This window comes from Diadema setosum, chromosome 4 (genome assembly GCF_964275005.1).
Source record: "Diadema setosum chromosome 4, eeDiaSeto1, whole genome shotgun sequence".
Classification (NCBI taxonomy): domain Eukaryota; kingdom Metazoa; phylum Echinodermata; class Echinoidea; order Diadematoida; family Diadematidae; genus Diadema; species Diadema setosum.
In genome coordinates this window covers 41,675,838-41,687,392 of record NC_092688.1, presented here as the reverse complement: position 1 = coordinate 41,687,392, position 11,555 = coordinate 41,675,838, and the positions used below count along the sequence as shown (strand labels likewise).

At 39.6% G+C, this 11,555-nt stretch overlaps 1 protein-coding gene across 2 annotated transcripts in view; it reads right to left on the bottom strand.

Moving 5' to 3' along the window:
* Window positions 1–260: 260 nt before the first annotated feature.
* LOC140228038 (putative RNA-binding protein EEED8.10) overlaps window positions 261–11,555 on the bottom strand; it is a 39,026-nt gene continuing 27,731 nt past the window's right edge. For both annotated transcript variants that reach the window (XM_072308437.1, XM_072308439.1), the window contains exons 14-17: window positions 9,205–9,289; window positions 7,929–8,084; window positions 5,099–5,218; window positions 261–3,230 (exon numbers count right to left, since the gene is read on the bottom strand). In XM_072308437.1, the coding sequence (XP_072164538.1) occupies window positions 2,749–3,230; window positions 5,099–5,218; window positions 7,929–8,084; window positions 9,205–9,289 (843 nt within the window). In that variant the 3' untranslated portion in view covers window positions 261–2,748. The remainder of the gene's footprint in view (window positions 3,231–5,098; window positions 5,219–7,928; window positions 8,085–9,204; window positions 9,290–11,555) is intronic.

The window sequence follows — 11,555 nt, the reverse complement described above, 5'->3', positions numbered from 1 at the left end:
AGAAAATTATGACTGTGAATAAACGTAAGACAAATGTATTAAATTATTTCTTGTTTTCTCAGTGTCTTACTTCAATACAGGAGTCTATGGTCTAATGTTTCAAAGAGTGCAAGAAGGCCCATGAACTACTGTTTCATTAGCTCTAATAATCCCATTCAAAATACAATATCATTGTACATCTGATTTTGCTGGACTATCACCGCATCATAGAACGCATGTAAAGTTGCACATTATGAATAAGTAAACAGTGAATCAGTTGATTGTTTTAGAATACAGTACAAAACTCAAGGCTTTTATTCATGATGAAGTGAACACTTCTCATACTGAGACAACACGACGAGAAAATGCTAAGGCATCACAATGCCAACAATGGACGGCATTTCTCACTGATTGATGCTTTGTTGAACTGATAAGCATTCAAAAACAAAAGAGAACAATCTCTGGCGTTTTATTAAATAATGTCCATTAATTTTGATCAACACCAATGCTTTTTGGCACAATATACACATTACAGTGTGAGGTCCCGACCTCAAAACACTTTTCTGTCAAACTTCAATTGTCCCTGTAGTAACAACTTAACCTTATCTGATATGCAAGCAAGTCCCGTTTCTGTACGGCACAGCAATGCAGCTATATAGGGACAGATGCTGCATAAGAAGAGTGTACTAACCATGATTGTAGCTGTGACGTTTCAGCTGGCTATTGATGTTAAGACATGGAAGCTGCACTTTTTGGAGATACAAATTCTGAACTTTCACAAAATCTTCCCTGAAATTCATAACCGCCTGACAAAACTGAGACCTAGACTGTCAAATCTGAACTTCAGCCACATAAAATCTCTCTTTATCACTACCCCCACAAAGAGAGAAAATGACAGTTAGATAACGCATTGATGCAATAAGATAACACCGGCTCAAAACGGTCTTGATCTCAGTGTGATTGAAGTCATTACGGGTACTTATGATTCCGGAAGTGTCTCCATGTCTGTGGTTTAAAAAACAGAAAAAAAGAACAGAAACAAAAGTTGCTCATGCTCTGGAATGGATTCTGCACAATACTTTCTGCATGTACAGCGATTCTATGAATGGGACTCTCAACCCCCTGCTAAAAATCCACCTGCACTGTAGGCAGAAACTTTCACACTGTACTGTGTACTACCTAAACAACAACCAGAAGAATCTGGTGTCGATATTCCCTGATCATGATCATGGAAATCACACACTTTTTTTTATAGATGATCATAAGTAGCTGAATGTGGTCATTTGCTATGTGACTTTTCAGAGAACTTGATATTAATGATTGGCTGTTCAGTCCTGCAATCTGTCAAGTAATGCACAAAAGCAAACACAACTTAAACACTCGAAATAAGATTTTTTTTTTTTCGTTTTTCATGGACACAAAGTCAAATTTGTGAATTGTTTGGACAATGACATTGTTGCATCTTTGCATTTTTTTTCACCTTCATTTGCCCATGTCTTATTTCCTTCCTGTACGTACTTACATTACACTAATAACATATGCGATGTAATACACTTTACGACTTATCTCTCATCAGCAGTCTACAATTCAAACCGAAAAGTGAAAGTTCATAATTTCAGAAACAAGACAGCAAATTGTTAACAAGTTAACCTCTTTGAGGACATTGCCATGAAAGATGTTCTTGAATTGATCTCCCTATGGCTTTTCAGGTAAAATAGCAATATATTCCACACAAAATTCTGGCAGATATACAGTGTACTTGCAACTGTTCATCTGTGCGGTTACACAAATAATCATAGGATGTATTCTGTATCAATTCCGCTGACTTATTCGTCTTAACCCGTTGAGGACGGACTGATTTTACTACAACACGCATTTCCCATAGACCCCTGCCCGAGTATACTCGGGACTCGTCCTCAACGGGTTAACTTCAACTGTAAGTGGTTACCAAAACATGATCGCGACATGCATACATCAACTGATTTGGATGCATCATCTTCCCACAAATTCTTGCACCTCACTCACACACATGAACAATGTCTTCTCTTTTCTTCACCTTTCACTACTACACTGTGCTTTATAACCATGTTCTGATCCCCCACAATAGGAAATCTAGAAAGGAATCCAAAATCATTCTATCAATCTACTAATGGGAATTTCCCTACACTTACTCCACAATCAATCTTTCCATCCTACGAAAGAAAATTTCCTGAGACTGAATCCAATATCATTCTTACAATAACAGAAAATGAATAGATATTGTGCTGGCAAGAATTGTGGTGTGTTGGCTTCGTACGCACGCTGGGTTTTTTCCAGCAACATTGGTGGCAAACATAAAGGCAGAAAGGCACTTGACATAATCTTCATAAATACGTATTCCCTTTCATTTGGTAAAGAAAACTCCAACACTTCCCATCCGTCCAGCACACTCACCATAATCATACATGCTGGGTCACTTACTTTTCTGGTACAATACATTGACAAAGAGAATAGACCAAAATGTTTCACCCAGACAGTAGGAAGATTATGATTTTATCTCCTGTGTTCTCTGAGCAGCCCACGAGAATGTCAACCAATATACTTTTCTGCAAAGACAAGAGCAAACCGAAGTCAATTCTGAGTGTTGAGTCAAGACCAGGCAGTGGTGACAACATACGGGCAAAATGATGATTGTTGTGTTCCAATCCAACCACAATCCAATTTTGCATTGTTGGCAGATGATGTTCAAACCAAGGGATGCCGGGACACCCCTTTCATACTACCACTGTATCAGCTCATGAACATGAGATCGTTCAAGAGGGCTGGGTCGTCTGCATCAAGAAAGTCCTCACAGTCCTCCTCGTCCATGAGCCATCCTTCCCCGGCAACATCGTTCAGGAGATCCTCCTCAACGTCCTGGAACTGGGCCAGGTCTGGATCGGCGGCTGCAAACTGCCCAGGCACGGCAGACCACATCTGCGCATCATCAGCCTGGACCTCCCCCACTGCTCCATTGACATCAAGTTCATCTCCCTTTTGCTCCTCTGCCTTCACCCCTATCTGCTCCTCCTGCACCACGCCATCCCACGGCTCGTCGGAGTCTGCTGGAACTTGCAGATATTCCCTCTCCCCTCTCTCTTCATTGGCATGGAAGTTGAATGGAGGATAGGGATCCTGAATGGGGTTCATCTGTTCCTCCAGTCTCAAAGCATTTCTCTCTTCCCTTTCTCTTCTTTCATCTTCTTCTTCTTCTTCACTTGATACATCCCATACTGGAAGAGGAGGGGGAAAAAAGGTTGTGTTTCTTGGGTTAATAAAAAAAGGTGAATTCATTCTGTTTATACAAACAAAAGGAAACAAATGTTTAGAAAAAAAAAAAAATCACAATTATTGCATGACTAAGGTATGATCATCAGATAGACCTCCTGGGGATGTTTCATAAAGCTGTTCTTAAAGTTACGAACGACTTAAGAACGACTGGTGGTCAGTTGTGATGTGCTATACTTATCAGAATTTCAGTAATTCAGCACAAGAACTGATCACCAGTTGTCTTAAGTCGTTCATAACTTTAAGAACACCTTTATGAAACACCCCCAGGAAATTATACAAGCTTCTATGGTCACAACTGATGGAATGGGCTTACGGGGGCCAGTGCTGGAATGGCCTGTACGTAACCAGTTCTTCGATGGACTATGGGCAATCAACTGTGAGACAGACTCTAAGTAATCCACTGCTGGGATAAAACTTCAACTGGGGCTAGCTTTGGAATATAGTGCCGTAATAGAGCTGTAATAAAGTAACCAATGCCAGGATTGGCCTCGAGTACTGAGTAGTGTGATGGGTTTGAAGTCATTAGTGGTGGGACATGTCTTATCAACTAATTAATAGGTGGGGCTAAAGCAGCCAATACCAAGACATGCATGTACAACAACTAGTGTTGTGATGTGCCTATGTAAGTAGTCAATCATTGGATAGGCCTCGAAGTAAAATGTACTCTAAGTAGCCAGCAATATTACTTACTGAAAAAATCCAATAGTGGGGTAGTTAAGAGGGGCTATGGGTTACGCTGTGCTTAGATGTGTTTAACTCTTTATGTGCTATGGTGGAAACCTCCTGTGTGCCACATTATTCTGAGAAACCAACGAAGTCATACTTTGGGAAATATTCTGTTTTTCAAATCTTAAATGTAACTTTTATAGATGTCAGTTAAGCTGGACATGTAGTGCGCAAAATTCTAGAGAAAATGCCACACTTTGCTTTGATGTAAATTGTATGATAAATCTATGTTGGTTTTTCTTTCTTTCGAATGAGCAGTACCTACATTGACTTTAAACTACAAAGTATACATTGACTACAATGACTTTTGCACACAAACAAGTGACAGAAACTTCGAATTTTGACAGGCAAATCCAGTAGGAATCATTGCTAGTCAATCACCCCATAAAACGCAAGCTATATGTGATGGGAACAGAATCGCGAGAAACGCTTTCATTCTACTGTAGCATTTGGCGATTATCAATTGGTTCGCGCGGGTTTGTGCGTTTGAGCAGAATATGCGAAGTTGGCATGCCGTCAACTGAGTCGGGTGTGCGAACGTGGCACATAAGGAGGTAAAGGGTGTGTACAGTTCTGGTCGAGGTAAGGATTTAGCTTTTAATGTTTTGCGAGATATTCAGAAATGAGATGTCAAAGAGCATGCAATTCTAAGGGGTATCAAAAGTTTATTTGATGAAAATCGGTTTTGAAATGGCTGAGATATCCAAAAACAAGGTGAAACAAAGAGATCCTAATAAAAGGCGTGGCCTGTCGCCTTTTATTATTATCACTTTTTTGGATATCTCAGCCATTTGAAAAGCAATTTTCATCAAATAAATGTTGCATCCTTCTTTAAAAATTACATGCTCTTTCATATTTCATAAGAGGTTTCTCATTATCTCACTTAGGAATGTTCACAACATTAATCCCCACCTCAACTAGTACTGTACAGTCCCTTTAACCCTTCTGTGCCAGTGACTTTGGACAGTGTGTACAACACCGTCAGGTTTTCTGTGCCAATCAGGACGCAAAGCACACAAAGGGTTAATTAGCTAATGGCAACAGGAGCCTCAAGGCAGAATATACCAGGGGTGGAGGTACATACCACGAGGATGCAGGGCGGGGTAGTGCATGCCAGGGGGTGCAGCCAAGTCCTGGAGGCAGATGGTGACACTTGGATCGATGCTCCCTAGCTCCTCTAGACTCTCACTGCTGATGCTGGTTCCTATGGTAACAGAGACGGGTTGAGAACAGTCCAATAAAAGCACCTGAGAACCAACATTCTATATCAAAGCAATACAAATAAATTGGATCATACCACCACACCCAGTCTTTGCAAGCCTTACCACAAATCAAACCTTAATCTACCGGTACTAATTCCATGAATTATTTTTGATGTTCATATATATGTCATTGTTTAGTCTTCCCTTCATGCACGCCTTTGAGTGTTCTTTTCAGATAAATGATGCTATACAGTATATGATATAAATGCTGCTCATCATCATCATCACCATTGAACCTGCTTACGGTCAAGAACCCCCCTCCCCCGACACCTACCCAGTTACCAAGCAAAAGGAATGTATAAACGACCAATACAGGTAAAAAGTTGGCAAGCATAATTATAGAGATTTAGTCTCTGAGGGAATCAAATTCAACAGATTGTAGTGCAGCACTCTTGCAATCACTTACAAACTACATGTATGATAAAGTTACGATCACAGAAACTTTTAGAGCCTATCAAATCATTGGTGATGGTTCAGAATTTGACCTTGTACTATAGGGTTTGACGCAGATTGCACTGTATGTTGTTCATGATTTAATGATTCACACTTTAAACCATTTCTGAGCCTGATAACACCACCAACAACAAAAAATCTGACCTACCTAATTCACAATACAATTTCAGAACTCCTTATACACATCCACAGACCTCTATCAATTCTCATTTCTTGACTTTTATTGACTCTCTGGCGATGTCTGTGTACATATCCTGTGACACTACACTTTCTGAATACACAAAATTTGTCAAAAATCTTGAGACATTCTTTTCAAAATGGCTGCAGAAAGAAATATATCATGACAAAGGAGACCCTTAACCCGTTGAGGACGAGTCCCGAGTATACTCGGGCAGGTGTTTATGGGAAATGCGTGTTGTAGCAAAATCAAACCGTCCTCAACGGGTTAAGGTGGGGGCATGAATGAAAGTAAGGGAAGAAATACTAGTGCAACATATCTATTTAAAAAATAAGATTTCTACAAAACATGTAATTATATTTCATTACATACATTGGACATGGGGTATTTTAGATGAACAATTCATATTGTGCCCAGAAGCTATATCTGGCAGAAGGTGACTATCTAAAATGGTCAGTTTTTTTTTTTTTTTTTTTTTTTTTTTTTTTTTTTTTTTTTTTCAAACAAGTGTTACAGTTTGTTCTCAACTAGAGCACCTAATCTCTATCTTGACTGAAGTTTGAGTACAACTGCTTGAAAAGTTGAACACATGAAACTACAGTGCACTCCCGTTATAATGAACGGTTTTAACAAAATTCCAATTACAACAAAATACAAATTCAGGCTCCAACGTTATCCTCTCTATGCTTTTTCACTATTAATAAGCCAGTTCGTAATTAGCTCATGTGCACATTGGTACAAATGACCTTTCTTTTTCCTCATTTGGTTAGGCACTTCACTCGTATTCAGGCTCGGCATAATGCATAAGCTTGCCCGACGTAACAATTTAATATGGAATTTATGTTCAAACAAAGAATGAACTTGCAACTGATTGACAAATTGCCCTACATCGATGTAAATAAGCACTGAATTGATCAGTGTTTTAGTAGTAGCCATGATAAAAAATCATGGGCGTACATACTCGAGCAGGATTCGAACCTACGACCTCCTGATCACCGGACAGGCGTCATCTCCACTAGACCACCGAGCTTTCGCCCGACAGCAAGTGTTGGTTCTAATCCTTATAGCATGCAGCGGGTACTGCTTTGTTATTCAAATTCATGAATTTCTTCCGTCGAGATGCTTTCATTGCAACTGATTGACAAATTGCCCTACATCGACGTAAATAAGCACTGAATTGATCAGTGTTTTAGTAGTAGCCATGATAAAAAATCATGGGCGTACATACTCGAGCAGGATTCGAACCTACGACCTCCTGTTCGAATCCTGCTGAATCCTGAATCCTGCTGAATGAAAACATCTCGACGGAAGAAATTCATGAATTTGAATAACAAAGCAGTACCCGCTGCATGCTATAAGGATTAGAACCAACACTTGCTGTCGGGCGAAAGCTCGGTGGTATAGTGGAGATGACGCCTGTCCGGTGATCAGGAGGTCGTAGGTTCGAATCCTGCTCGAGTATGTACGCCCATGATTTTTTATCATGGCTTCTACTAAAACACTGATCAATTCAGTGCTTATTTACGTCGATGTAGGGCAATTTGTCAATCAGTTGCAATGAAAACATCTCGACGGAAGAAATTCATGAATTTGAATAAGAATGAACTTGCGTTGAGATCAGAATACTCCATCAGTTGACGATTTAGCAGGCACCCATTCATTGCTTTGTGTTGAATGCAATGACAGCCTATTTCCTTTATATTGCAAAATACCATTCTTGCTGTCAGGTGGATGTGCTGGCAAGCACCCCCACCCCCCCCCCCCCATTTTAGATAAGGATCACATGAATAATCATCCCATCACAGAATATGCTTATCTCAGTAAATTTAAAAACCCAAATGCCTGTTGGTACAAATTACCTTTTTCTGCTCATGCGCAAAGTGGAATTACGAACTGGTCTATTTGTTTGGTTATAACAAAGTTTTGATATAACGAAAGAAAATTGCTGGTCACGTGGACTTTGTTATAACGGCAGTCCACTGTATCGCAGTGTATTTCTGTAGCTCTGGCCCAGTCCTTACCACCAACGACGAGAGTCAGCGTCGGGGTCCTTCCCCCTTCATCCTGCTCGTTCCTGGCTTCCAGGAAGGCCTTGATGGAACACACAGTCACACCCTCACACCCACAGACATCCACTTCCTTCATCTTGGGGCAGTGGGCTGCAAGGTAACCCAGGCCTGGTGACACATGCAGAGCAGAAAGTGTGATGCATTAGTACACAAATAATAATTGAATATCTGAATATAAAAACGAGCCAAGTCTTTGCTCGTTTGAATTTTGCTCTTTGAATTTGTATAAACAATATTTCACTATAAACAGAAAAAGTGGAAACATTACAAAAATATTTAATGAGTTCTATTTTTTCTAAATTTTCTGTAATGGACTTTGGTCATTTTCATATTCAGGTATTTATTTGTTTATGAGAGAAATGAAGGGAATAGTATTTCATGAGGTGAAAGATGAAATGATTCTCATTCAACGAAGGGCAGCCAAGTTAAATTTGGATAATTTCATCTTTCACTGAATGAAATATTCTGTCCATTACACAAAGAAAAAACTATTGTTTTATTTATCATTAATTTGATGTTTTATGAATATACATATTGTAAAAAACAAGAGAGATATGTGAGATCTGAGATGGCGAGTGCTCACTGAGCGCTATAGGCTAGTATGCTGTATGCACACTGCAAACACAAGCGTTTTGGGAATACATACTACGTACAGTGTGCCGGCTCTCGGCGTGCGTGCAATGGAGCAACAATTGCACGAATGATGACGAAATAATGAAATGGGACAATTCAGCTATATCAAACAACCAACTAAATGAGAAGGATCTATCTAGGTGTTATATAAAGCTGTATCTGCAAGGCCTTTTTCATATATTGTAGACGAGCAACTCTTGCTGGAATGGCAATTACCCATAGAAACAGCCGATCAGGAAGCTTGATTCTTGTCGTTACCATGACAATTGCCATTCCAGCAAGAGCTGCTTTCATATAATTTTTTTTCCATAAAATGGGGACCTGAGTTGCTCTCTGAACTTGAAATGGAAAGAAATACATAATTGAATAAACACATATAACACTCTCTACCTAATCAAATAAACAAATAGCAGACTGATGCATACACCCTTCACGACACAAGTCAAATAATTATGCCTGGACAAGAGAAATACTGATATATTGATACAGTATCAAACCCACTCTTTCAACCATAATATGAGAGAGTAATCTGTACTGGAAGTCTGTGGGAAAATCAAACAATAAAGAACAAAAATATCTTGCTTTGAATACTTACTTTTGTCTGTGAGAGGAACGCACCTAGCAACAAGTTTTTGCAATCTTCCCGCCATGGCTAGAACCTTCACACCTTCATCAGACACCTGGGAGAGACAAAGATGGGAGAGAGCCTACATCTTAACTCTTCATGTGCCATGGTGGAAACCCCCGTGTGCCACGTAATTCTGACACTCCAACATAGTCATGCTTTGAGAAAAAATTCTTTTTTTTTAATTTACATAACTTATATACATTTCTTAATTAGTGAGTGAAGTGTAGAGAAAAGGTATGTCCTTTTCTTTCAAATGACCAGTAGCTACGTACATTCCTGTAGACATGACTTTTGCACACAAACCAGTTACAGATACTTGTAATTTACATGCAAATCGAGAAGGGAGCACCGCTTTTGCTAGTCAATCACCACATGAAATGCAAGCAATATATGAGAGAACAGAATCGCGAGAAATGCTTTCATTGCACGGTGGCATTTGGCGATTTCTTGATCGGTTTGGTAGAGAAAAAGCCACATCCTTTTCTTTCAAATGACCAGTAGCTACATACATTCCTGTAAAGACATGACTTCTGCACACAAACCAGTTACAGATACTTGTAATTTACACGCAAATCGAGTAGGGAGCACCGCTTTTGCTAGTCAATCACCACATGAAATGCAAGCAATATATGAGAGGAACAGAATCGCGAGAAATGCTTTCATTGCACGGTGGCATTTGGCGATTTCTTGATCGGTTTGGGCGGGTTTGTGCCTTTGAGCAGAATACTGTATACACCGAATATTTCGCGAGGTTTTTACTTTCGCGAATTTCGCGAGTCGGGTTCTATTCGCGAAATTAAAGACGCGAAAATCTGTTCCCGATGTGAATGTGATGTACGCGTGTACACTTCTCCATACAGTACAGGACTACAGAATCGTGAGTTTAACCACTCGCGAAATCGTCGGGAATTCCCAATTCGCGAAAATTTAGACTCGCGAAATATATGGCATATACAGTATGCAAATTTGGCATGTCATCGACTGAGTCGGGTGTGCAAATGTGGCACATAAAGAGTTAAAACCATCAATCTCTGGTTTAATTATATCTGACATTTTACTACACAGTAAACTAAGAACAGGACTGAGTCAAGTCATGTCAAGTGTTGATATTCATTGTGATTTCTTGATTGTACAATGATTATAAATAACAGATTCACCTCACTTTAATGACAATGTTGATTAATGTCACACAATCATTTGACAATACATCACTTGCATAGCCATTTCTCGCAAGATAGTAGTCGGGAAAAAGACTTTGAGAGGGCAATCATTCATTAAACCATATTTATGTGTTGTTTGAAGGTTTGCATGGTGAAGTTAATTAGGAAGAAAGATTTGCGGTGACACCATGTGTATGTAGTCCTTAACCGGATCGTAGTTTGGAAGAAGAGCTTAGAAAGAGGAGAAACGAAGAGGGAAGCGACATATGGGGGTTGTGAGAAGGGCAAAAAGTGAAGAGTGGGAGACAGTAATGGGCTGGAAGTTGAAGTTGCACTAGTGGAGACAGTAGAGCAAGGAACACAGAGAGTGGTAAGGAAGAATAGTGTGAGAATCAAGTAAGATGTTCGGACATCGTTAGAAGGGGAAAGATGAAATAGAAGGGAAGAGGAAGAGGAAGGAGTTGAATGTTGGAGAATCATGGAGATAGGGGAGAGCAGTGAAGATTCATGAAACCAAGAGGAGAACGAAGTCGGCGAACAGTGTGGCTATGGAATGCGAATGAATAATGGAGAAAGGACGATTAACAGAAATAAGGAGGGGTAAGTAGAGGAGAGGTGAGAATATGCGGAGAGAAGGGAGAGAGAGAGAGAGGGGGGGGGGGAATGAAAAGAAGAAGAAGAAAAGAACAAATTGAAATTTAAGACGTAAATTGGAGGGAGCTAGTGTAGATCCAAGAATTAAACGCTGCTGCGGAAAAGAAAAATAAATGGAGAGGAAAATGATGACAGTTAAATCCTGAAAAGGTTCCTGTGGGAGAAATGCAAAAATGAGAAATTAAAATAAGGTTAAAGTGTAGACCTGAGGAGAGAAGACAAGAGAAATAACCTGTAAAGAAATGTGTAAATTAAAACTAGTGGTCCTGAAAAGGACCGTTGGGTTGTATGGAAGGAAGAAATAAAAAGAAGAAAAGAAGAAAGAAGAGAACAGAACAGAAAAAAAAAAAAAATTAAAAGATGAGTAGTGTAGAAACAGACAAAAGTGTAAGAGAGAGAGAGGAAAGAGAAATGAAACACTGAGTAAAGGTACACAGCTAGTGAAAGTAGAGCAAGAAGTCTAGTTATAAGAATAACTAGGAGAACCGAGGAACTTGACGTTTC